We start from the raw sequence: 25,957 nt of genomic DNA on the forward strand, positions 1-25,957 counted from the left end.
CCTCTAAATCATACATGCAAAGTAACATGTTCATGGCATTTGGCAAAGATGTAGAGTGTTAGTCCAAATATCACTAAAACCAATCTTACCCCAATTGGCCAAACGGGGGCGCTATATCATTTTGAGCAGTTTGTGAAACGCTTAAACCTGTTAGGATTTCTTTAGCAATTTGCATGAAACATTCTACACACTATCTAAGGACCTTTATCTAATATGCCTATGAAGTGCACACACACACACACACACACAAAAATATTATAATAATAAATATAGCTGCAAGCAGCGATAAAGTGGCCAAAGCCAAAAACACCTCAAATCATGAACACAGCCTGCAATGTGCGTGAAATCTTGCAAGCACATTCCCAATAGGTCAAGGAACAGATACCACCCTTCTCACATTGGCCTGTTATAGCGCCACCAGCGGGTCAACTTTTGCATAACAATTTTTTGGAACAAAATGGACCAATCTTTGACGTCAGTAACGTCAAAGTGAGCACTGCCTGCGATCTTGACATTTTGTGATTTTATAGCCATTGTTTTCTGGCTTGAAGCGAGCCCACAATTGTTTCGAAGGAACAATATTTGTCTAGTTGGCATAAGAAAACATATGTTTACATTGCCAAAGCAAGTGTTACAAATAAAATAAAAACAGTTGACAACCAGGGGCTCTGGTTCCCCAGGCGGGCTCCCTAACCAACTACTACGCCACCCCTCATGAGATCCCTGGCTGATATCATCATTAAGCCCATATCTGGGAATGCCCATATGTACCAGTACCGCCTTAGGGCGTCTTACTGGTAATAATAATCAACTAGAAAAATATTGTTCCTTCGAAACAATTGTGGGCTCGCTTCAAGCCAGAAAACAATGGCTATAAAAGCACAAAATGTCAAGATCGCAGGCAGTGCTCTCTTTGACGTTACTGACATCAAAGATTGGTCCATTTTGTTCCAAAAATGTGTTATGCAAAAGTTGACCCGCTGGTGGCGCTATAACAGGCCAATGTGAGAAGGTTGGTATCTGTTCCTTGACCTATCGGGAATGTGCTTGCAAGATTTCACGCACATCCCAGGCTGTGTTCATGATTTGAGGTGTTTTTGGCTTTGGACACTTTATCGCTGCTTGCAGCTATATTTATTATTATTATTTTATAATTTTTTTGTGTGCACTTCATAGGCATGTTAGATAAAGGTCCTTAGATTGCGTGTAGAATGTTTCATGCAAATTGCAAAAAAAATCCTAGAATAAAAACAGGTTTAAGCGTTTTACAAACTGCTCAAAATTATATAGCGCCCCCCTTTGGCCATTTGGGGTAAGATTGGTTTCAGTGATATTTGAACTAACCCTCTACACTATTTTGTCATGAAAATGTGACTTTGCATGTATGTTTTAGAGGCAGAAGAATAATTTGCATAAAAATGCAATATTGTTTGAATTATTTAAAAAAGCATGTTTCAATGTTAAAGAAATCCGATCTGACAGATCTTTAGATATCGGTCCAAAGTTCACGTAAAAAAAAGTTTTGTGCACGTGACGCGAAAATTCCAGAATAAAAGCGGGTTTACGCGTTTTACAAACTGCTCAAAATGGCGGAAAATCGAAGGGCGGAGCTTACTTAACAACGACACAGATGTCTTCCGCTTGAGTCAAAGCACGCGTGTAACAAGTTGCATGTCTTCAAACGAAACGAGTCATGACTTATGCCCGTTTGAAGTTTGAATTTTCAGACGCTTCGTATAGCGCCCCCCTTTGGCCGATTGGAATAAAATTGGTTTCAGTGATACTTTGACTAACCCTCCACATCTTTGCCAAATGCCATGAACGTGTAACTTTGCATGTATGATTTAGAGGCCGAAGAATTATTTGCATAAAACCGCAATATTTATGGAATTATTAAAAAATTATGTTTCACTTTAAAAAAAATCTGGTTGATCAATCTGACCGTATTGGTCCAAAGTTCATGTGAAAAATGTTTTGTGCACTTGACGCGAAAATCCCAGGAGGAGATAGATTTTTACTGTTTTTCATATAATTCCGAATTGTGGGAGACCTAAAGGTCAGAGGTCAAAAGTTAGAGGGTAAAAGTTGTTCGGCATGAGGAGACGCATAAGTGTATACAGGTTTCATGGCTGTATGTATAACACAGCATGAGCTATACCTGTTCAAAGATCGCACTTTCGAAGGCTTCCTACAGCGCCACCATTTGGCCGATTGCTATAAAAAATAATAGCACACTTCGCCACTGTAAACTGAACACATTGATGTTTTTATTTTCATTTTATCACTAAGTATGTAGGAGTAGAACGGAACCGAAGTTTTTGATACTTGCACTGACTAGTATGACTAGAATTGACAGAGTCAATTTTTACAAGTGTGCCTGCAGCTCGCTAAATGCACGACCTCGTGCAGCGGTTTGGACCGTGAGACCATCCGCCAAGTGGTCTGTGTTTCTTTTTGAGAGGGTCGGTCCCCCTGAAAAACGCGTTTTGGCACGAAACGGTTACGTTTTGTGCGTTTATGACGCCCTCTACGGGTCGAATTGGAAATGCTTTTGGAGATTCGTTGAGTATGCCACCCCCGACCTGTGGTTGAAATTCAGTGTTGACTCGACCTATTGTTTGTGATTTATGGCTATTGTTAGCGAACGGGCCCCTCCCGCTAACTTTGGAAGCGTGTTACGAACGAACGGTACGGATTATCGAGATATCCTTTGACTATGTTTATCGCATGGCTTTAAAGATCATGTGTACCGGTTTTTAAGACATTTGAAGAAAATTTGTAGCAAAAGGAGTAAAAAGTGTGTTTAGGAGAAAATTCAAGATGGCGGAAAATCTTCCCATGTGCAAATTGGCGTATCCTATATGGAGAGATGCGTCGTGACCCAAGGAATCCAGGGAAAAAAAGAATTGTAATTCTGTGACCTACGGTTCAAGAGTTACGAGGCAAGCGGTCCGTTATAGCGCCACCATGTGGCCAAGTGGAAATGCTTTTTGGGATTCGTTGAGTATGCCACCCCCGAACTGTGGTTGAAATTCAGTGTTGAATGGACCTTTTGTTTGTGATTTATGGCTATTGTTTGCAAAACGGGCCCCTCCCGCTAACTTTGGAAGCACGTTACGAATGAACGGTATAGACTATCGAAATATCCTTTGACTATGTTTATCGCGTGGCTTCATAGATCACGTGTACCGGTTTTTAAGACATTTGAAGAAAATATGTAGGAAAAGGAGCAAAAAGTGTGTTTCGGAGAAAATTCAAGATGGCGGAAAATCTATCCTGGCGCAAATGGGCGTGGCCTATATGGGGAGATGCGTCTTGGCCCAAGGAATCCGGGGAAAAAATAAGTTTAATTTTCCGACCTACGGTTCAACAGTTACAGGCCAAAACGTACACTGGGCTGTTATAGCGCCACCATGAGGCCAAATGACGCTATTATTTTTTATTTATTCCTTGTAATCATTATGAACCTCCTCTCTGAGTCTTGAAACTGTAGCCCCTATGGTTTGCGAGAGAAAAATTATTGAATGCGATTCCCATTATAAGTCAATGGGGACAGGTAAGGGTTAATTAATTTCTTAATAAATTCATATCAATTAAACTATAGAACTTTTCTCTTAGCAAGTTGATAGCACACGATTCCCGCGTAAGCCGGTCGATTTGACATATGGCGCGAGTGTGTGGTGCAAAAACTGTGGGAGGAGTAGCGTGCCAAACTTTGGGGAAATACATGTGTGTGTGTCTCCATGTCTGGCTTAAGTATGAGTGATAACAATAAGTCTGCCCATGCTATGCATAGGCACACTTAACTAGTATAGAAATAATGACAATATCTAAAGTGTGCTCGCCAGGTACTGGCGAGCCCACAATAATAGGCTATACAAATAAATACATGGTGAGGAGTGGAGGTAGTGCTAGGCAACTTCCTTGGCCTACACAACGCATCTTGCCTTAATGTGTTGATAGCTTTATCTGTTGTTTTTGGCAAGCGACATGGTAGGTTAATTCTCAAAGTGCAAATTCGGGGACCCCCAGGGGTCTTGAGGGGTTCCAGGGGTTGATATGTCCCGACTCCCCAGCGAAATGTGTTAATATAGCATATAAATAAGTTGCATCGGTTAGGCCTATTTGAACTACACTAAGCGCACAACGAATTGTGCGCTTTCAGCTTGTAGATCTGCTATTTTCAAAACAATCTTGGTTGGTCCCTGAGGGGGTTCCAGGTGGTCCCCTGCAGCTAAATGATGGAGAGTTGGTAACCAAATAGATCCTTAACTCTTGAGAGGGTAAAAATGATATGGGTAAACAAATCTGAAAATGTTTTGTTCCAGGGACCCCCAGAAGAAAGCATCTCTCCTATATGGTACCACATAATTATACAGCATGGAATTGTGGAAAAAATCTTATCCAGGCAACAAAATATTCGAAAGTCTTGGATCTAGAAAACCACTGCCCCCCTGCCCCCTACCACTCTGAGTTCCCAGCATAGTCCCAGAGGTTACTGCCCTGCTCTGGCAGCTGGTTGTTCTAGGCCTCTCATTGGTGCTTCGGCCACCGGCTCCGAACCAATCAGAGCGCACAGGAAGAAGACGCGTTTCTCGCGGCGCCCCGCCCCACCTTGTTTCGGTCACGTGACGCGACGGTGAGGAGGAAGATGGTGGAAGTTTGTTCCTGAAGTGGAGAAAACACCTTCCAAACAAACAAACAACAACACAAACCGGCAGGATTTAAAAACACCACGGCCTCGTTCAACCCCTCGTCCCACCGTCGGATTCAGGTCAGTGATACGGAGCGGCGCGGAGCCGTTCGAACCTCTTTTGTCCGTTTACGTCTGGTTCTCTTTACCAGCCATGATGATAACAGCAGCTAACAGGCTAACGTTAGCCTTCAACACGTAATAACAACTAACTGAACCGTCTGGTAAACACTGCCATGTTACCGACGTTCAACGGGTAATAATGACCAGCAACTGAACCGTCTGGTAAAACACTGCGATGCTGTCTGTTGACAATCAACACGTAACTAACAAATAACTGCTACACCATCTGGTAAATGCTGCTTTCCACTGGCATTCAACATGTAATCAACATGTCTTGATGAATTGAAGGCAAGCCCTGAGGGTTTTTTGTGTTATCAGTTTAGCATCGTTCTATTGTCGTACCACTGTACTATTTGCAAACGGTGAATAAAGTATTCAAGCAATACATGTATAAATTAATCAATGACAACTAACTAAACCATCTGGTAAATATTGCAATCTACTGACATTCAACATGTAATAATAACGAACTAACTGGTAAATATTGCTATACTGACATGATTCAACATGTATTAACAAGCTAACAAATGGTAAATACTGCTATTTACTGACATTCAACATGTTGGTTGATTGATTGATTGAAGAAGTTTGCATTGGAAAAGGTACAATACAGTTCACTGGTACATCATCATGGTCAACTAAAAGGATACTTGGTCAACTAGAAGGATACTTGTTTCAATTGAGGGCCTTTTAAAAACTCATATAACATATAACAGTAAAACAGTCATAAAACACAATGCAAAAATACATGGTGTTTACAATACACAAGTCAGGGGGAGGTAAGGACAGGCCTTGTTTTCATTTGTAATAACTAACTAACAAATGGTGAGTACTGCTATATCTGCTGACATTCAACATGTAATAACTCATTTACAACTGTTAAATATACTGCTATTCTTCAATAATGTAATGACTACCAATGACTAAAACAACAACTGGTAATTGCATTTTACTGACACACTGACATAATAACAACTAATCAAAACATCTGATAAACCATGCAATTGTTGTGTAACAGTCATTGCATAATAAAACACACACACACTCTCACTCACACACACACACACACACACACACACACACACACACACACACACACACACACACACACACACACACACACACACTCACCCCTACCCCAGCCCTACGGATGCCAAAAGCACTATTGTTGCGTTATTGGGTTTCGTTAACACAAGTGTGTGTGTGTGTGTGTGTGTGTGTGTGTGTGTGTGTGTGTGTGTGTGTGTGTGTGTGTGTGTGTGTTTTGGCGGGGCTATCTGAAAATGCCATCAGATAGCCAGGATGAGAAGTTGAGAACCACCAGACAAAGGTTTGTTTATGGTCACAGTTAGTTGCTAGTTTGGCCAAGGTTGGTCGTGTTACGTTTCTACTCTGTCACTGTTGTCTTCTGTGAGCGATGTCATGTGGTTAGGCCCATCTGCTGACTTTACAGGAGGGCTGGCTAGTGGCTACTGTTTATTACAACCCCAAGGAATGCCCCAAGACAGGCCTGCCTGCTTTGTAATGTAATGGGTCCGTCTGTTATTGGAAACGTGACTTTTAGGAATGGATCAGGATTCCCAAGACTGACTGGCTGGTTTGGCATCTAATTTGCTTTTAGGTTTAATTTCTTTAACCCTTTAATAAAGGGAAATCTGCTATTAAAACAGCACATATATAAGCCCTGTCACTTCGTGCCGCGTTAAAACCTTGTAAATCTACAGGGGTCCTTGACATGGTAAAAATGTCTAGCACCAATGATATAGTAACAAGTTCGTCTGAAAACTCTTAAGATCGCAGTGCACTAAATCAGCTGGTGAAGTGTTATGACACATCAATGTTGTCACTTATTGAGAAGTCGACACAAATAACTTCCACAGAAAAGGGAGTTAGAATCTCAAAAGAACAGGAAATGACTCAATTCCATGTGTCTGCTGCTCACTCACATACTGTAAGTTGCAATAAATCAGTTAACATGAGTTTAATATGGACAGTTAAGAGAACAGAATAAGGGAAACCATAGATCAGTGGACTGGCTCTCAATCTTTTTTTTTTATAGCTCTGGACCACTAACTTATCTCAGTTAAATCATGAGTTCATGACTGTCAAGGGCTTGATTTAATTCACCTCAAATTAACAAATTAAATCAAGCCCTTAACAGTCATTATTTAATTTCAAGCTTTCCCCCCACACCACCATGCCCTAATGCCCATATCCCCGCCCCCAACACAACAGTGGTTCCCAGGTTAATTCTTCAGTCAGCATGGTGGTCCCTGGTTCATAATCGGTTAACAAACACCTCTCTTTGTGATGGGATTCTCTACTGTCACCCATAGGGAAGGTGCTCAATCTCCCAGTAGGATGAGAAATGCAGCAGAAGTGCATAAAATATAGCACTGGCATACCCGTTGCAGCTTCACTTTAGTGTAGTTTCACTTGTTTGTTTTAAACCCTTGTACCCTAGTGTCCCCTATTGTGGAGTTAATATTCAGCTAAAACAGATCTACAATCCCACAACACATCACATTATGTGATGCATTCTGAGATTGTAGGTGGCCTAATTCTCGTCTGAATGTTTGGTGGTGTTGGTGTCCAAAAAGGTGCAGACGTAGTATAGAGCCCTGGGGGACTCCGGTGGGTGGGTGACCATTAAACAATGCAGAAATTTATCGAGGGCTGCTCATTTTAGATGTTATTTTCATGAACGTTAACAAACCACCGTTAACCAATAACGATTTAAATGCACTATTTAGAATGGACGAAAGTCTGTAACTCTCCGGAAGAACAAGATCAAGCAGCCAGGGGTTTTCTCAGGAGGGTGGCTGGCATCTTAATAATAATAATAATAATAATACATTTTATTTATAAGGCGCCTTTCAAGGCACTCAAGGTTCGCCGCAAAACAATTTAAAACAACAGTTGATCTTCCTTAGGGATAGGGTGAGAAGCTTCCTCCAGGAAGGCTACACCCAGCTAGAAAGAGACCATGGGGCCAGGATTAGGCCCCTGCACGGGCCTAAAATGTGGGCCCGGGCCCGGCCCTGGCCCGTGGACTTCAGTCCAGGCCCGGCCCGTGGCCCGTTTGGTGCTGCTATTTAAAGCCCGAGCCCGGCCCGAAGCCCGTCACCTTATTATTAATTAATTATTTGTGTGCGCTGCGCGCTGCTGCAGCTACACTCTCAAGGGGAGTCCATACTGTCACAGACCACCGAAATTTGCGTCGGAAAGGTCCAGTTCAACTACAAAATGACATCTCTTGCAACTTCTGAAAAGGATTACTCCTAATTTGAGTTCGGAAAGCTGCACGCACGTCAGAAAGTCGAAACTTTCCGACGAAAACTATGGTCGGAGAGGACGGAGACTGAGAGATGTATGTACAGCCCTCTATAGCTGTGCTCGTCTTGCGCTCTGATTAAAAGAAAGAAGTCAACACAACACAACAGCACAGCAAGTAATTACACACACATCACATCACAACGCAAGACATCTTCCTCCACCCACCGTTTGTTATGTTACTGTATATCTTCACAGCAATTAGATATTGATATTAGTGTCGGCTTGCCGCCCGTGGCCATCTCGTAAAATACAGAGTAACGTCGCACGCATCCCGTAACTGATACGGGACTCGGGAGGTCGGGGAATCATTACAGGGCGATTTATTTGAGAAATGACGGTGAAATGGGTGAAACTGCAGTAGTGCTCCTAATGTTCGCAGAGTCGCAGAGTAGACTTGTGTGACTGTGAGAAGAAAGAAAAGCCGTCAAGCCCTCGGCTCGTTGCGGCTCTCCATTGGCTAATGTACTCATGTCACGACCAATCAGAGCCGTGGTTGCTATAGATACGGATAGAACCCATAGCCTAGAAGGCTATTAGCCTAGAAGGCTATGGGAGGCAGCACTCACTCACACACCACACTCCATTCTAGCTAAGCGCACACACAGAGACGTCATGTGTGAAATTCACAGCGCGAAATGTTCCGAGCATGGTTCTAAGCCCGGGCCCGGCCCTAGGCCCGTTGGTGAGTTTCGAAACGAGCCCAAGCCCGGCCCGTTTTGGCGGGCCGGGCCGGGCCCTGGTCGGGTCCCGTCGGGCTTGCAGGGGCCTAGCCAGGATCACCTCAGGTTCCCTCAGTTAGAGCTGGCTAATGTGGATACTGGCCAGTGAAATGGAACTCTAGAACAGAACAGCTAGAAGTTAGAACTGCTACCTCCGCGACCGGCTGCAGAAAGTGGTTGAAGGTGGATGGGATGAGCCCATTGCCCCAGCCCTTTCCCAACCTAACTTTCCCCTCCCTCAAGCTTATGTACTCTGTTGTGAGCTTGTAGATCTGCTATTTTAGTAAGTATAAATCAAAAGTGTAGGCACTGGGTTCGTTTAGCAATGCTTGGAGGAGGGCAGTCAGTTCTGCGTGTTTAAAACGCAATAAACCGAGACGTTCTGGCCCTTCTAAATAGTAATAAGATATTGTTTCTAGAAAGAGGATCTGATCTATTATTCTTTTTGGCATTAGCCTCAGCATCTTCATACTCTGTCACACACTCACTCTCTCCGTGTGTCGACTGCACCACACAAAATCACACTGCTGCTCTTCCGCCCCAACAAATTAATTGTCAGAGAAAGTGTCCAAAACACAGTGAGCCCGCTGGCAAGGCGGTGGAGTCAGCAGCGCTGATGAATAATTGACAAAGACTGACGCAGAAGCCAAAGTGAAAGTTTACCCAGCCAGCACGCCTCACTCTTTCCTTCTCTACCATCTGCATACTTGAATAGATGGAAGAAGGAACATGCATTATTGACACATCAGGGCAATGAAAGATCACACAAGTCACTCACGACGCACAACGCAACTTGTGATTTGTGTTTTGTCTTAAAAAAAGAAATTTAACTCTCCCCTTAATGGCTGTGTACTGTATGACAATGTTTCTCCCTAACTGGAATTACAGTTATATATTAATCTGTGTTTTTCTAGATGGTGTAAAACTAGCGTTGACTTGTTTCAGTGGCAAAATTATTTGTTAAATCCACTGATACAGTAAGTTGATGCCAAGTGCCCAGTCTGCCCACTATTTCCTTTTTCTAATCTTGGACGATGATTACGTGGTGTGGGGGTTGAGAGTTGCTGGAATATTGTATTGTACTAGGAAGAAGGGACACCCAGAATAAAGAAACTGGTATGCACAAAAAGAGTAAGTGAAAAGGACTTTGGGAGTGGGTACAAATGAAATGTTAACCCATTTAGGCCTAAGTCCGATTTGAATAAAGCCTTAAAGATTTGAAAATTACCCACTGTTTTTCTGGAAAAAGTATTACTCAGCCTCTGTAGCAGTTAGAAACAAAATTCCAAAACTATTTGATAGCTTACACCTTTTGCTTTCATAGAAAAAAATCAGAAAAAATTACTGTACTACATATACTGTAATACAATACTGGCCTGAGGGGGTATTATACACTTTAATGTGTACCCGTCCAGAATTGTGTGAAGTGTTCAGGGTGGTCAGGGACTCTCTTAACACAAGCTCTGAGTCTGTTGTTGAAACTCAAACAGAAGATGTATTTAATGCTTTTACACAAGTTGAATCTGCTGTAAAACTGCAATGGCACTCTGACGGCCATTCTTTTTATGGGATCTTGTTTTTCAGTTTTATTCGTTGTATTACATTATATTCATCTGACTATAAATGTCTTTTACGCCCCCTATGTAAAACATTGTTCTATAGAAATAAATTCACCTTGTCCTAATATATTACCGTGCATGCAAGCAAGGGCATTACCAATTTAGCCTCTGCGCATTGCTTAGTTTTCACTGTTGCGACCGTGTGCGTGCCGTACGCTCCCTCCGGTACTTGCCACCTAGACTTGTGCGGGGAGACACTTGGCATGATTTTAATTCTACAGCATGGGTCTTCAACAGGGGGTCCGGGACCCCTAGGGGGTCCTCCAAATCTTTGAGTGATTGTTTTCCTCCTTTTTTATATTGTATAATATATCCATATTTGTGAAAAATAGCAGATCTACAAGCTCACAACGCTGCGTGCTGCGAGGCGTTGTGAGCTTTTAGATCGGCTATTTTTGGCAAAGAGGTTTGGTGTAGAGGGGAAAAAGAGTAGACTAAGTACACAGTGAAAGGTCAAGTTTATTATGTATTGACAGTTCAAGTGGTTAAATATCTGAAAACACAAATTGACATGAATCCAAAATACACTGACGATTGTGCTGTCAAACGATGAAACTATATGGAATCTGGGGGTCCCTGCTTCATCTCTCTCTCTCAACTAAGGGGTCCTTGGCCCGAAAACGTTGAAGACACCCTGTTCTACAGTATATAATATGAGGGTGTTTTTTTTAGTGGGGATTGGGAAACATGGCCTTTTGATAGTGTCCTTAGAGAGTCAAGTGAGTGTCACTGTCCAGTTTCAGCAGTCTGGTTTAACCCATTTAGAACGGGTACACATTTTGTGTATCATTATTTTATGCTTTAACTATTGAAAAATAGCAGATATACAAGCTCACAGCGCGGCACCGAGTGCCGCGCTGCGAGCTCGTAGATCTGCTATTTTTGAAAAGTCGTGAACATTAGAATTTTGACCCGATTCTATAAGTGTCTTTTGAATCCTTCTAATTCTAGGCCTAAATGGTTTAAAGCCCCAGGTACTGCTCTCACCTCACACCTTTTACTAGGTCTAAGGGTGGCTGCTGCAAAGTGCACACTGTCACTAGAGGGCTGACCTTTGCCCACAGTCACAGTAAAATGATATTGCTGTCTGTCTCCTGTGTTGGCACAGCTCTTTGGAGTATAATACTTTGTTCAGGTTACGGTGTAACAGGCTATTTGCGCTACTTGATTTTGCATGTGCCTCGTAGTTATGCTTAATATGTAAATCGTAAACGTTAGGAGCTTTGCGACCCAAATGCATTGTTCAGCGCAGCAATTCCCAACCGGTGGGCTGCGGGCTGCGGCCCACTGGTGGTCCTTGAGGATATTGTAAGTGGGTCCCCAATGCCATAGTTGGCCAAACCCTACACAAGATTTGAATACCTTTTTAAAAAAAAACGTCAAAGATTTATTTATTTATTTAAAACCTTGAGATTTCATTGTGATACAAATACTGTAGTTCCACTTATCCAAGCACTTCAGGCCAGAGCATAGTCGACTCGGGTGGTCCTTTGGATCAGTGTAGGACATTTATACAATCTGAGGCATGATTAACATTGCTGAGGGCGCAAGTATATTAATCACAAGATATGAAATTAAAGGTGGTACAAATGCATTTTGTTTAAAGTCCTAATGATTTCACCTGGCCTGTTTTGCAGAAACACAGCCCTATGTCATGGCCAGCGGTGTTTCCAAGCCAGGCCCTTCCAATGGCTACCCAATGAAGGCACAACTCCAAATAATTGGTAAGTTTTTAATATCACTTCAAACATGGCTACTACTGTCCAAGTAGCCATTTTCTTTCTATAAGACAATCTGGTAAAAGTGAGCCATTTCAGACTTCCGTTTTTCTTTTTTGCTCACGTGGCAAACTCATGTATTATGAAATGTTTTGGTAATCTGCCGATGTAACCACAGTTTGGCATTTTCTGGTCCTCTCACCATTTTTTCAATATTACATGAGGCCAAGAGAAATGGAGAATGAATGCTCCTAAATATCAAGTGTCTTGCAAGACACTTGATTTGTCAATTAGTCAATGCTGTGCAAGGGTCATTTCCCCTCATTGTCTCCACCAGGCCGAAGGTGTGACCTTGACTATGTTTTCAACCCTCTCCGTCCTTCTGTCCGTCCATCTGTGTGCAGCTAATCTCCGGCCCTGTTCGCCCCCCAGCCCGGGACTGCCCATAAGTCCTACATCTCATTAGTCCTACATCTCATTAGTCCTTATTTTGTTAGGGTTAGGTTTAGGCATAGTTTTAACGAGGTTAGGGTTGGGTTAGGTTTAGGCATAGTTTTACAGAGGTTAGGGTTAGGGTTTGGGTTAGGTTCAGGCATAGTTTTACTGAGGTTAGGGTTATGCACACTCCCTAGATGCCAGAGCTGAACCCCTGGCCCAGATTTTTCACCTGGTGGAGACCTGTGCTCCGAGGAACACACTTTTCTAGTTTATCGTTGTAATCTAAAGAAGCTTCAATGTGTAAAATCCTACCTAAATCCTAAATACTGTCACTGTGGACCATATTCACTAGCCACCCAGTTTCAGACACGTTTTGTTTATTTATTTAAGGGAGTGTCTTGCAAATAACGGGTGTGACTGAGGAGGATAAGTGTGGTTGATTATGCACTGTGCTGGATTTTACAAAGGTTCCTGCAATTTTTGAGGGTAATGTTTGCAATCATTAAAAATTAACAAATACGTAGTTCCAAAGATTTCAACCTTCGTTGCACAAATCTATGGGCATTGGCATTACCACGGGAAGTAGGGGTCCTGGGGGGGGGGGGGAGCTGCACCCTCCACCAGGTGCAGGCCGCCCGGCCCCGCGGTATGATTTGTTTTATGTAAACAATAATAATAATGACAACTTGAAGCGCCTTTCAAAAAACCCAAGGCGCTTGATAGCAATTCAAACTAAAGCAGTTGTCCTCAAAACGACTCGTCATTTATGCTCTGTCCCAGAGAATGGTTGATCATGGCAGACCTCCAAGCCCAGCTTCTCGCCTTTAGGGCGTCTCACTGGTGTGGTGTTAAAGTTACATTTAGCAAAAAAACTACTGTGGAAACCTGATTAAAACACAAACAAAACCGGATAAAACTCTCACATGAGGGGCCCAGTCCAGCACCCCTGCTGTAAATGACTTGCTTTGGCTTTGGGCATTGGGCCCAAGTAACTTCATCCTGTTATGTTCTCCTCATTCCTCTGTTTGTCACCTGAAATGATCTGCTGCCTCCACTTTGAAAAGCCCCGATCTAGAGGATCGTTGAGCATTTTAGAGTTCATAATAAATAGCAGAAGTGAACCTCCCCGTTCATCTTTTGTTTTAACCTTCAGCTTGGCACAATGCCCAGAATAGAAGTGGTTAAAAATCAGGACACGTCGGCTGTGTAATTGTTGATAATGACATAATAGAAATGAATAAATAAATAAAAATAATGGACGATATATCTGTGCTTCTCAAACCTTTTCAAGTCGAGGACCCCCAAATTGATATGTATTTGGTAAAAAGCCTACAAGTCAAACAGAAATGTGATTGTCCACGACAAAAAACACAAATAAATCGTTAATTGCAATTATTTGAGTGACAATTAATCGTCATGTAAAATGTCATAATCGTGACAGCCCTACTTCCTTCTCCTAACTCTGTTTTCCTTGGTGTCCTTGGTTTCCTTTTAGTGCTATCAGCGAAACTGAAAGAAAACAAGAAGAACTGGTTTGGTCCCAGCCCCTATGTGGAAGTGACAGTCGACGGCCAGTCCAAGAAGACAGAGAAATGCAACAACACGCACAGTCCCAAGTGGAAGCAACCTTTCACTGTGTAAGTCCACACTGTGACCTGTTTGCCGTTCATCCATGCAGAAATACAACCAGTCACTTAACTCATTGAGTGCCTATCCCGAATTAGTTCGGGATATATTATCGTATCACAGAGTGCCTATCCCGAACAAGTTCGGGATATAAAAAAAAAAAAAAAAATATTTTTTTTTTTTTTTTTGAATTTTTTTTTTTTTTTTTTTGGACCCCATCAAATCTGGTGAACATGATTTCAATCGCGATTTTGCATGTTCCACCCCCATACAACCCCATCTAACATACAGGGCAGCCATTTTTGGTTACATTACATGTAAAACATAAGGGCGATTATCTCAAGAATGCCTGAACGGATTTCCAATCGGATTTTTTTGTTTGAAAGCTGTGAACAAACTGCACAAATCCACTCCAATGCAATCCAAAAAAAATTGGATTTTTTTAGAGCTCATTCTTCTCTGTTTTTTTCCCATGCATGAGGTGTGCAAGGTTTAATCATGGCTAAGTTGACGAAAATAAGGCTTCTAAAATGCTTGGTAGCCAATAGCTAACTTCAAGCTAACTTCATCCTCTTCCTGTACATGCAGTCATGCACAAAGGAAAGTGTTCAGGCAAGTCATGGCTGCAGGGCTTCTGCATATACCAGCATATCTCTATGGGATTTTCTCTGGCCACTGGGCGCCCTCTAGTGGTGAAAGGGGTGGCACTAAATGAGTTAACAGCAGGGGATTTCAAACTTTTTTTACTCGGGGCACCCCTGTAAATAACCTTTCCATCCATGCCACGGCACCCCTGAATTACACTGTTAATTTTTAGAATCTTACATCATATTATGCGACGTAAACATGCACGTCTTTCCACTTGAGATACGCTAGGCTATGTGACAGAGAAATATCCGAAAATAATGTTTAACCACTTGAACCTCAGCATCCCTATTCTGGGGGGAAGGTTCACCAAAAATAGACAATCTACAAGCTCACAACGCGTTGTGAGCTTGTAGATCTGCTATTTTTGGCGAAGAGAGTTGGCTGTAGATGGAAAAAGAACTCATCGAGTAAAGTTCAAATCAGGTCTGTTTTACGAAGCATAGTGATGTGATATTGATGAATTCTAAATATTATCAAATTATTCTGCGGCACACCTGGACTGGCATCACAGCACTAGGGCTGTCACGATATGACATTTTACATGACGATTAATTGTCACTCAAATAATTGGCGATTAACGATTTAATTGTGTATTTGTCGTTGATAATTACATTTCTGTTTGGCTTTTAGGCTTTGAAGTTGCACATGGTAGATATATGACACATAACCTAAATATACAAATACATTTCTGACATATTTGACAACTTACTACTTAAAAAATAACATTGATAGTGGAAATAGCCGATCTACAAGCTCACAACGCGTCGCATCGCGACGCGTTGTGAGCTTGTAGATCTGCTATTTCCACTATTTCTGACATTTTTCAACATTCACGATGATGACGATTATGACAAAATAATTGCGATAATGTCAAATAATCACGATTAGACGATTATGTAATAATTGTGACAGCCCTACACAGCACCCACTTTTAGAAACCCTGACATACAGTACCACATGAACCCTGGTGTCCCTATTCTGGGTATGTCATAGTAGGCAAAACATTTGCCAACATTGCCGATCTCTCTACAATTCTGAGGCGTTGTGAGTTTGTCAAAAAAAAGATCATAGATACGCAGTGGTGGCTGGTGGGTTTTTCCCCAGGAAGCGCTACATCGCTAAAATTAGGCTTACGTGAACTGTGTGATCGCTAGTTCAGTGGTTCTCAACCTTTTTACACTGAGTACAACCTCAAAAAATATTTTGACTCTCAGAGCACTACCATTATAACATGCAATACAGTTGTTGGCCAAAGTCATACTGTACAAAATTTAAAAATAGAACTGGCTCGTACAGTACACACACACACACACACACACACACACACACACACACACACACACACACACACACACACACACACAGAGAGAGAGAGAGAGAGCTCGTTATTAAGAAATCAAGTCTTTCAGCACGTGTGTTTGGTTGTAAGATGCTGTTTGAGATGCGTCATATGCATTCATTACATACCACACTGTCTGTAGGCTGTTCCTCTGCCCCACTCCAGCAATGTTTAATCCCAGTTTCCACGTCATATTAACTGGTGGGTTTGTGCCATTTGAACGGCACCAATGGATGCTGTGTGCGATTTCACTGGCGCTCCTGCAGCAACGTTGTGCTGTGTTCAAGTGCTGTGGTCCAAGACATCCACCACTTCATATCAGTTTCTACAGTGAGTGCTGCACTGCTGGTCAAAATGTTCTCCTCTTGATCCACACTTATAGTTCCAGTTACAGGAAAGCTAAGCCATTTCTATGATATTGTGGTTATTTCCATTCAAGTATTTCAATAGTAGCCTATTATATGTTTTTATATTATTTCATATCTTATATTTCAGTCCACTTTTTCTTTTTTGGGGAGATTCCTTTGCGAACCACCAGATGGTATGCGTACCACAGGTTGTGAACCACTACAGGTTGATCAACAGTGGGTCGGAATACCCAGCGGGCTTGTAGCTCATGCTACAAAGTTACAAACCAAGTGACATGCATACGGATGTAGTATAGGAGACGGTGTGACCACCGCTCAAAAATATATTTCAAAAGATTTTCCCCTCCCAAAAATGCCATTTTCACAAAATTAAAAGCAAACACAAAAAAATTATCTCAGAAATTACATACATTTAAAGAACATTTGAGAAGTAATGAAAATAGCCGATCTGCATGCCCACAATGTGGCACGAAGCGACGCGCTGTGAGCTTGTGGATCTGCAACTTTCACTCGTTTGGGACCCACTGCTCCTGATTGTACTATGTACTCGTTGGACTCGTTGGTGTATCTGAGCCCGTTGGTGTAGGTCGACTAAAACCACTTGATGTCCTTCTGTCTGTATGTCCACTTTATTTTAGCCTGTCCACAAACTCCCGGTGTGCACAGAGTGCCTTCTTAATATAGAGTCCGTCTCAGGTTTCACTGACCCCCTGGCGGTGTGGAGTTATTATATAACTAGAGTTTACCATGGGATCGTAAACGGACCCATGTGTCTTTTCCTGGAGACACTGGGGGTTGATTAGCTAGACAACAGTCACAGGATTATGATATGAATGCTCACTTGTCCCTGAATAGCTTTTGAACTTTGTTAGTTAGTACAGACTACAGAGCAGGAACAACACTTTATAGATGGCTGAGGCTCACACTGAACACTGGCTCATTCCCCACAAAGTTGACACGCCACGTTCATCCTGACGTAGCTGTTTACCTGCTGAAGTGTCTGATGTAAAAAAAAAAGTGCAAAGGTTGTCGCCTAATTGAAAGAGCAGATGTTCAAGCTCAAGACGCGATGTTAGCTTGGCTAAAACTTATATATGCCAGCATTTTTCTTATGGCTAATGATTATTACCATTACCATTTAAGCCCTAAGGCAGTGATTCCCAAACGTTTTGGCTTGAGACCCAAAAGAGAAATTGGAAGTTTGCCCAGGACCCAATCTGGTGATATCTTCAGATCTACAAACGCGTCACCTTGTGAGCTATTTTTACTGCTTCTTAATTTTCTTATTTATTTGTGGAGATTATTTGATGTATTTATATTTTATATATAACACACACACACTGTGTGTGTGATTTCTAAATGTAGGAATGAAAAAGGGGGATATATACTTGTGACCCATAAAAATGTGTCTAAACATGGGTCCCGACCCACTGTTTGGGAACCGGTGTTCTCGCGCTCTACCTTCGGCCCACTCGTTTTTTTCCCTCTACACTAAACCTTTTTCTGAGTCTGCTGCCTAATAGCCTGAGCTTACTGTCATCCTCTGCATAATAATAAACTGTAAAGCTGACACACAAAGGCTGCATCGCAGTAGTGGCTACAATGAAGGACAAAAGCCAAACTCTTCTTCAGATATACTCATATCGCAGCTCAAAGTTTTACAACATGTCACAAAATGACATAACTCATCAAATTGTCGCAATGAGCTGATTGAACACTCATGGACTGAGTGTTGTTGGAAGAAGTGATGCATGGACTTATTGAATTGCAGGAAATGTACTTCCTAAAGCTGATTATGTATGCTGCAAAGGTTGAACAAGATTCAAAGCCCAAAACATGCTCAATCCTTGTTGGTATATTAGTATCAAAGTAATCGCAGTGAAGTGTTGGAAAGAAGTGCTGCGCTACAGAGGTGTAGTGATCACTGATCACACACGCATGTATTTGCAAACACGCATGTGATGTGTATTACATTATTATTATTATTTATTTAAATCTTTATCCCACAATGTTTGTAACCCTGGGAGCTAAACCTTTGCCAACCTGGGGAGAGCAACACACTGACGTCATGCTTCCTTCTATGCATGAGGAGCCCAAGCTGCTTCTTTTCACCTGACAGGGATGTTTCCCCAGTTGTACGTAGCGCGCGGAAGGAACACGTTATTCCAACCAGTTCCTCTCCCCTCCATCAGGCGCCCCGGCTGGCCAGGTCGAGGCGGTATAGAAACCAGGATTACTGCATGTTTTTTGTGAGGGTAGTGGGTACCTACCCAAGGGACACGGGGAGAACATGCAAACTCCACACACAGAAATGCACTTTTGCCAACCCCACCTAGGGTATGAGCACTGATGACATGGAGGAGAGAACACTCCCCCCAGCACCCACAGCGCCCCCTGGCGGGAATCGAACCCTGGACCGTGCCCCCTTGTGTCATTATTGACCAATCAATTTAACATCTGGCTGGAGGATTGGAATCTTGTTGGTCACGTTGGCCAGCCAGAATGGAACGGAAACTCTGGCTAGGGCTCAAGTGGTTAATTAATTGCCTCCATTTAATTTTGTGTCTTTGAGCCAGTTCATCTCGGAGCTAAATTGTGCTTTAGAAAACCGAAGCTCTACAAACTCACCATGTGTTGCGATAACGATGCATAGTGTTATTTTTTAATTATAAATGTGAACATGCCCAAAATAGGGACCCCAGGTTGAGAGGTTAATTACACATTGCTCAGAAAACTGGCAACCAGAATGCTGTTTTAAAGTTGTAAAACATGGTTACAATTTACTCTTTAGAGTTGAATTGAACTCTTCATTCTAAAGTTTCACATCTGAATTATTGTTTGTTTGTTTTTGTCCATCACACACACACACACACACGCGCAAACAGGATCGTCACTCCATTCAGCAAGCTGGTGTTTCGCGTGTGGAGTCACCAGACTCTCAAGTCAGATGTGTTACTGGGTGTGGCCACGCTCGAGATCAGCGACACTCTCAAGTCCAATGACATGAAAAGTGAGTATAGAAGCCTCCTACACACACCACACGTGATTTGAATGCAGCATGTTGAAGCAGTAGTTGTTTATGTCCACTGATTAATGCCATGTTTTCTGTCTTACTCTGGGTTTGCTGTTCAATAAAGGGAAAATACTGAACAGCTGGGTCCCTAGGACAAAGGCCCAGTGTGTGTGTGTGTGTGTGTGTGTGTGTGTGTGTGTGTGTGTGTGTGTGTGTGTGTGTGTGTGTGTGTGTGTGTGTGTGTGTGTGTGTGTGTGTGTGTGTGTGTGTGTGTGTGTGTGTGTGTGTGTGTGTGTGTGTGTGTGTGTGTGTGTGTGTCAGTTGCTTATTGGATCATGCACACAAACGCTTACTACATGAAAGCCTGTGTTGGATTTCTCCATGCCTGGAGTGACGTATCTCGGCTATAGACATACACTATTATTGCGGCCGTAGGTTGCAGTTAACTATGATAACCGTCACATCTTGTCAGTAACGCCTGTCAGAGGCCGGATAACGCCTAAATGTCTATAGCTGACCTATGACATCATATTGTTGTGACATCACAATCCGTCCTTGTCCCTTGTATGCCATATATGGAGATCCTGATGTCATCAATATTAAGCCCATAGCTTGGAATGCCCATATATGGACATACTGTATTGTGTGAGTCTCATGTGGTCTTTAACATAAGACATCTATGATGTCATACGTCAGTCATATCCATATTTGGGAAAATATCTTGTCCAACTTATCATTTTTATTGCCTGTGTCCAGACCACATTGCAATGTAGGGCTATACGTTTGGTATGGGCTAGTCCCAGTTGTCCGACGTCCCAGTTGGGCGAACAGACTGTAAAGCAAGCGATCTTCATCCCATTCATGCGTTTATCGTGCGCTTGCCCAGGCCTTACGGCCTGGGCATAAATATAACGATTGCATTCACCACGGCTTCGTAACTCACGCGGCGCTCGGGGCGTCGGACAACTGGGATTTTCCCGTTTGGTATACCTCCTCCTTGGGCAATAGCTGTGGCCTACTTCTGCTATTTTTACATTTGAATCCTGAAAAGTAGCAGTTTTGGTTTCCACCTGTGACTCCAGAGGTCGCTTATTTTGGTGTATTTGTAGGGTGGTGTTCGAGTTGTTTTTATGTGTGTGCACAGACTGCACACTGCAGCAGTTGTTGTGCAGTTATTTCAGCATTGTTGGATCTCATATCCTTAATACTGTGGTTTATAAAAAGTCGTAGAACACTGCACTCTGTGCTAAAATAAATTATGGGACCTGTGGAAAAGAAAAATGCTCATGCTCCTATTTGGCAGCCGACAGGTTCTACTTGGCCCCATCATCATGGATCTCAGCCTTCCATTGTCGGTGCGTTCGATTGATTGATGATACTTTGGCAGATTAAAGACCTGACTCGCATTTACTTGTTGTGTAACTCAATTCCGTCCTGTAGTGGCTGTCTTGCTTCTATTTTCCTAATGGCTGTATGTTGTCTTTTTTAAAGCAATAGCTTGGACAATTAAATCTTTTTTTACCTTTTACCTTTTTAACCGACAAATCATGGGCATGGACAAATCTATATCAAACAAGCCTGCTGCGTTGCCCATGCTCCCAGGAGTTGTTGTAAGAATGTTGTTTGTTGACATTATTAATTGTCATTGTCTTGGTCCTTGTCGACACAGTCTCGGAGGTGGTGCAGACCTTAAAGCTGTATGGAGCTGTGAGTGTAGCTGTGCATGAAAGCCCCGGGTTCCAGCCAGAAGTCATAGGAGACCTGTCTGTGTGCCTGGATGGCATGACCGTTGACCCGGACATGTTCGCGTCAGCTGCAGCCAATCATCAGAGTAAGTCCAATTAGAAGCTCTTGCATGGCTGGGTACATTTAGGGCGATGACGTGACGATTAATTGTCACTCAATTAATTGCGATTAACTTTTTAATTGTGTTTTTGTCATACATTTCTGTTTGGCTTTTAGGCTTTGAAGTTGCACATGGAAATCATGACACATAACTTAAATATACAAAGAAATTACTGACATAATTGACAATTTTATACTTAAAAAAAAGAACATTGATAGTGGAAATAGCCGATCTACAAGCTCACGAGTCACATCGCAACGCATTGTGAGATTGTAGATCTGCTATTTCCACTACTTTTTGAAAGTGTTTGTAACTATATTAACATTTCTCAACATGGAAACGATTATGACGATTAAGCATAATAATTGCGTCAAATAATTGCGATTCGACAATTATGTAATACTTGTGACAGCCCTGGGTACATTTATACTCCCATCATACGATGGTGTTGCGTTTTGTGAAAATGGCCAGTCTTATAAGCTCACAACACTTGGCGAACTTATAGAACAGCTATTTTCGAGGTGCGACACCGTCGTATTAAGATTTGAATTCTCTCTATTGCTTAATTAATTATGTCATTTTGTGTCTCAGGTACATCCAACGGGGAATCGGAACTTAACGGGGATCATGATATAATAAGGTACGGTAGTGATTCCATTCATATAGAGGTTTGTCCAAATTCTTTGCTGTTGTTTTGTTCCTATTATTTCTTTTTTTAAGCTTTTTTTTAAGATACAAATTATAATCTGTTCATTGTTATACAACTATTTTGAAAATAACTGAATTAAATCTGTGTTGTGAAGCAACATGTTTTCAGTTCAGAGGGACCCTGAGATGAATCAAGAGCAGCTCCTAATGTATAAATAAATGTTTATACAGTCAGTTATTCCCTCTTCATTGCCCACAATAATTAATGTTTACATTGGTGGTTTCTCTTTCCCCTAGGGAAGGATTAGCACAGGGTTCCCACGGTCATGAAATTCCTGGAAATATTTTGAAATTAGAAAAAATATTTTTCCAGTACTGGAAACGTTTTGGAATTTATCAAGGGTCCTGAAAGGTCCCGGAAAAAATAGCTATGCATTGCCTTTGGTTATTGATTTACCTCTGAAATGACAAATTAAACATGGGCCAAATTGTCAGATATTAGAGGCAGAAATTGTTAAAATAGCAGATCTACATGCTCACAACGCCTCGCAACACTCGCGTTGCGAGGCGTTGTGAGCATGTAGATCGGCTATTTTCACAATTGAACCGTGTTGTACAAAATTCCTCAACTCTTAGTGCTCGTCAGGGTGCCGGTCCCCAGTTAAAATAGGATTATTTTGGGGGTCACAGCCTGAAAAGGTTGAGAACCACTGGCATACACTGCCTGTCTTTGGGCATTGCACATCTATACTATAATTTTGCGAATGTCTGAGTGAGTGAGTGAGTGAGTGAGTGAGTGAGTGAGTGAGTGAGTGAGTGAGTGTCTGTCTGTCTGTCTGTCTGTCTGAAACAGCGTTTCTCCTCAGTGGCTGGAGCAATTGATCTGAAATCGCATCACCATTAGCATATGAACACACCTAACATAACTGTGAAGCCCGTTTGTCACTTTCACAAATCGTATGCTGTATATTAGCATTTTTATGGTGTATCTACTATCTATTCTGGGGGGGGGGGGGGGGGGGGGTTGCCATTAAACGAAACGGGTATTTCTTACATTGCTGCTCCTACATATTATCATGCAAGCACCAGTTAAAGTTACTTTCCATCCCTCATATACTGTATGCACAGTGCACATCCCATAACCCACACACTGCACATCATTTTGGAGCTCATATCTTTGAACGGGTAAGGGCTAGTAGGAGTAAGCGACCTGTTATTGAGTCCTGTTATATAGTCCTGGAAATTGGGTTAAATATTCTGGAAAGGTTTTGGAAATTAATTGGTAAAAATGTGTGGGAACCCTGTTGCCCACAATAATTAATGTTTACATTGGTGGTTTCTCTTTCCCCTCGAGAAGCATTAGCAGAACTGGTCTTGAGTGAACATAGGCTGAGACACGTTGATGTCGACTTGTTCATTACGTTGCCAGTGACCTTTGTTGATAGTAATTGAGGAAGCCAGCATGACACGATATCCACTCTGCTAGCCTCTGTGTGTAAAGGTCCTGCATCGCTGGCAGCTCAGTCCTGGTGATGTGCTGTGCTGTTTTAAACACCCACTGCAGGGTTCCCGCGGGTCCTTAAAAAGTCTTAAATTGTCTTAAATAAAAAATCGTGAATTTAAGGTCTTAAAAGGTCTTAAATTTGACCGTAGGCATTAAATTTGAAGATGATGTTTTTAAGGCTCATGGGACAATTAAGCCATAAACATTTGTACGTATTCATTTGATTCGTTTATTTGATTTATTAATATTAGACGACGAGAGACCGCTAACAGGCTGAAGCGAGCAGCAGTCAGTGGGAAGGGGAGCTTGCTTGTTGTTCTCGGCTCCGCCCGTTTTGTCAGTACTGTGGTGAATGGTGATGTATGTGGATGGAGAAGAGGGTAGTTTTGTTTTTTGACAAAACAAGCGCTCCTTTTCCCTAGCCTCCCGTCACATCAACTGCCCTCCCTAGTTATGTAGCGCACTCACACTGTCTGAGTGAGCACAGACGAAAGTAAACACATTTGGCGTGTAGTGGAGTTGTGCTTGTGGGCTGTGGATGGACTTCTTAAAAAGTTTTAGATTAAGACAATTCGCGATGCGGCCGTGCGCGATTCTGCATTGATGCGGGGATGTAACATAATCGTCTTAATCGATGTTTGTCGATTTTCCTCAACCATGAGGAATTAGCTAGCCTAGCTACATGCTAAGGCTATATTGTCACATTCCTTCTTCTGCCTGTAAGACCGAATGAAGCTGACTGTCATAAAGTCATTAGTCAGCCCGTTTTCAAAGAGGAGAATCCACCAATCATCTGTGATTTACAACAGCTGTTGTACCGAGCGTTTTTACGTTCTACACGCTCATCAATACACCGTGTATCCCCTCTCCTCTCCTGACTTGAGTCCCGTTCACTCAGTAATATAATAATTTAACTCAGTGACCAGGGTTGCCAACATTAGACTGTCAGAATTCAGGAGATTTTTGGGGGGGCATTAGCTCTGGTCCTTCTCGTCTCCTCCTGGAGACGCTCTGACAGACCCGTCGGGAAACGCCTGGACTCGAGATTGTCGGCCCCCCCGAGCGCTCAACATCAGTCAAAATAAACAAAACCGTTTCACTACTCACCAAACCAAAGGTCGTTTTGCGCTGTTGAAAGTCTATTCTCCGCGGTGGTGAACCCCTCAGCACCCCACCTACTCTGTAAAATACATTATTTTTGGCATGAAATAAAGTGCATCCAACTCGACCGCCGCTTATTTCCGGGTTGTGAACCATTGTATCTGCGGTGGCCGCTAGGTGGCCTGAGGTGTGTGCGTTTTATTTCATGACAAAAATAATGTATTTTACAGAGTAGGTGGGGTGCTGAGAGGTTTACCACCGCGGAGAATAGACTTTCAACAACGCAAAACTACCTTTGGTTTGGTGAGCAGTGAAGTAGTTTAGTTTATTTTGACTGATGTTGAGCGCTCGGAGGGGCCGACAATCTCGAGTCCAGGCGTTTCCCGACGGGTCTGTCAGAGCGTCTCCGGGAGGAGACGCGATGGACCAGAGCTAGGGGGGCATATGGAACTCTGATTTTGATAATTTTATTATACTTACTTACTTGCATTGGAAAAGGATGGGTACAATTTCAGCAATTAAAACGCCAGAAGTAGGTGTACAGAATTTGATTTTATAACTGAAGCAATGTTAGACCCATATGTATAGGCCTACTAATATTCACTACTTAAGTGGATATCTCACTATGATTACATGCACTGCCCACACCCTTAAGCAGGTGATCTGGGTCCTCCCCCAGAACTTTTTGAACATAGTAGATTTAATTTCCTTTGTTATGGTGATCTCAGACTGTCTGAGATTAACATTGAGGGGTGGCATTCTCAGCTGTGAAATATGCCTGTCTTCTAAGACAAGTCCCTAACTTGGATATTTGGATCTGTATATCATAGGCTTTATTATATTTTTTATTGTATATTAATATTTAATTAAATTTGTTCCCAACATTTTGCTGTTTGTATGTATGAGTCAGTAAATACAGCATCTTGTAGTTGTAATTCACTGCAGAAGCTGGGTTTATGGTTTCAAAAGACAATATTGTGCATCTCCAATTCTGAATGATGGTGACAGGCCACGGTGACGGTGGTCTGCTGACCCACCTGCTGTCCGAATACACACACGATCCCCAAGTTGTTGTTCTCCCTCCCAGCCGTTCGCCCTGGGTGTCTATCAAGCGTGATGATAATCGGGGTTGAAATTATTTACTATTCTGACCCTATCGTGACATAACTCGGACGGCGCTGAGTCGGCTCATGCGACCTTCGCAGCGCTTGACATGGC

At 42.4% G+C, this 25,957-nt stretch overlaps 1 protein-coding gene across 2 annotated transcripts in view; it reads left to right on the top strand.

Annotated features, from left to right (window-relative positions):
• Positions 1 to 4,634: 4,634 nt before the first annotated feature.
• itchb (itchy E3 ubiquitin protein ligase b) overlaps positions 4,635 to 25,957 on the top strand; it is a 45,684-nt gene continuing 24,361 nt past the window's right edge. Inside the window, exons 1-7 of one of the 2 annotated variants that reach the window (XM_080734170.1) lie at positions 4,635 to 4,774; positions 6,110 to 6,146; positions 12,128 to 12,214; positions 14,142 to 14,283; positions 19,513 to 19,637; positions 21,310 to 21,471; positions 22,078 to 22,126. In XM_080734170.1, the coding sequence (XP_080590296.1) occupies positions 12,145 to 12,214; positions 14,142 to 14,283; positions 19,513 to 19,637; positions 21,310 to 21,471; positions 22,078 to 22,126 (548 nt within the window). In that variant the 5' untranslated portion in view covers positions 4,635 to 4,774; positions 6,110 to 6,146; positions 12,128 to 12,144. The remainder of the gene's footprint in view (positions 4,775 to 6,109; positions 6,147 to 12,127; positions 12,215 to 14,141; positions 14,284 to 19,512; positions 19,638 to 21,309; positions 21,472 to 22,077; positions 22,127 to 25,957) is intronic. The other variant, XM_080734169.1, reaches the window with a different exon arrangement.

This window comes from Nannobrachium achirus, assembly GCF_963921795.1.
Source record: "Nannobrachium achirus genome assembly, chromosome: 9".
NCBI classification, from domain to species: Eukaryota; Metazoa; Chordata; class Actinopteri; order Myctophiformes; family Myctophidae; genus Nannobrachium; species Nannobrachium achirus.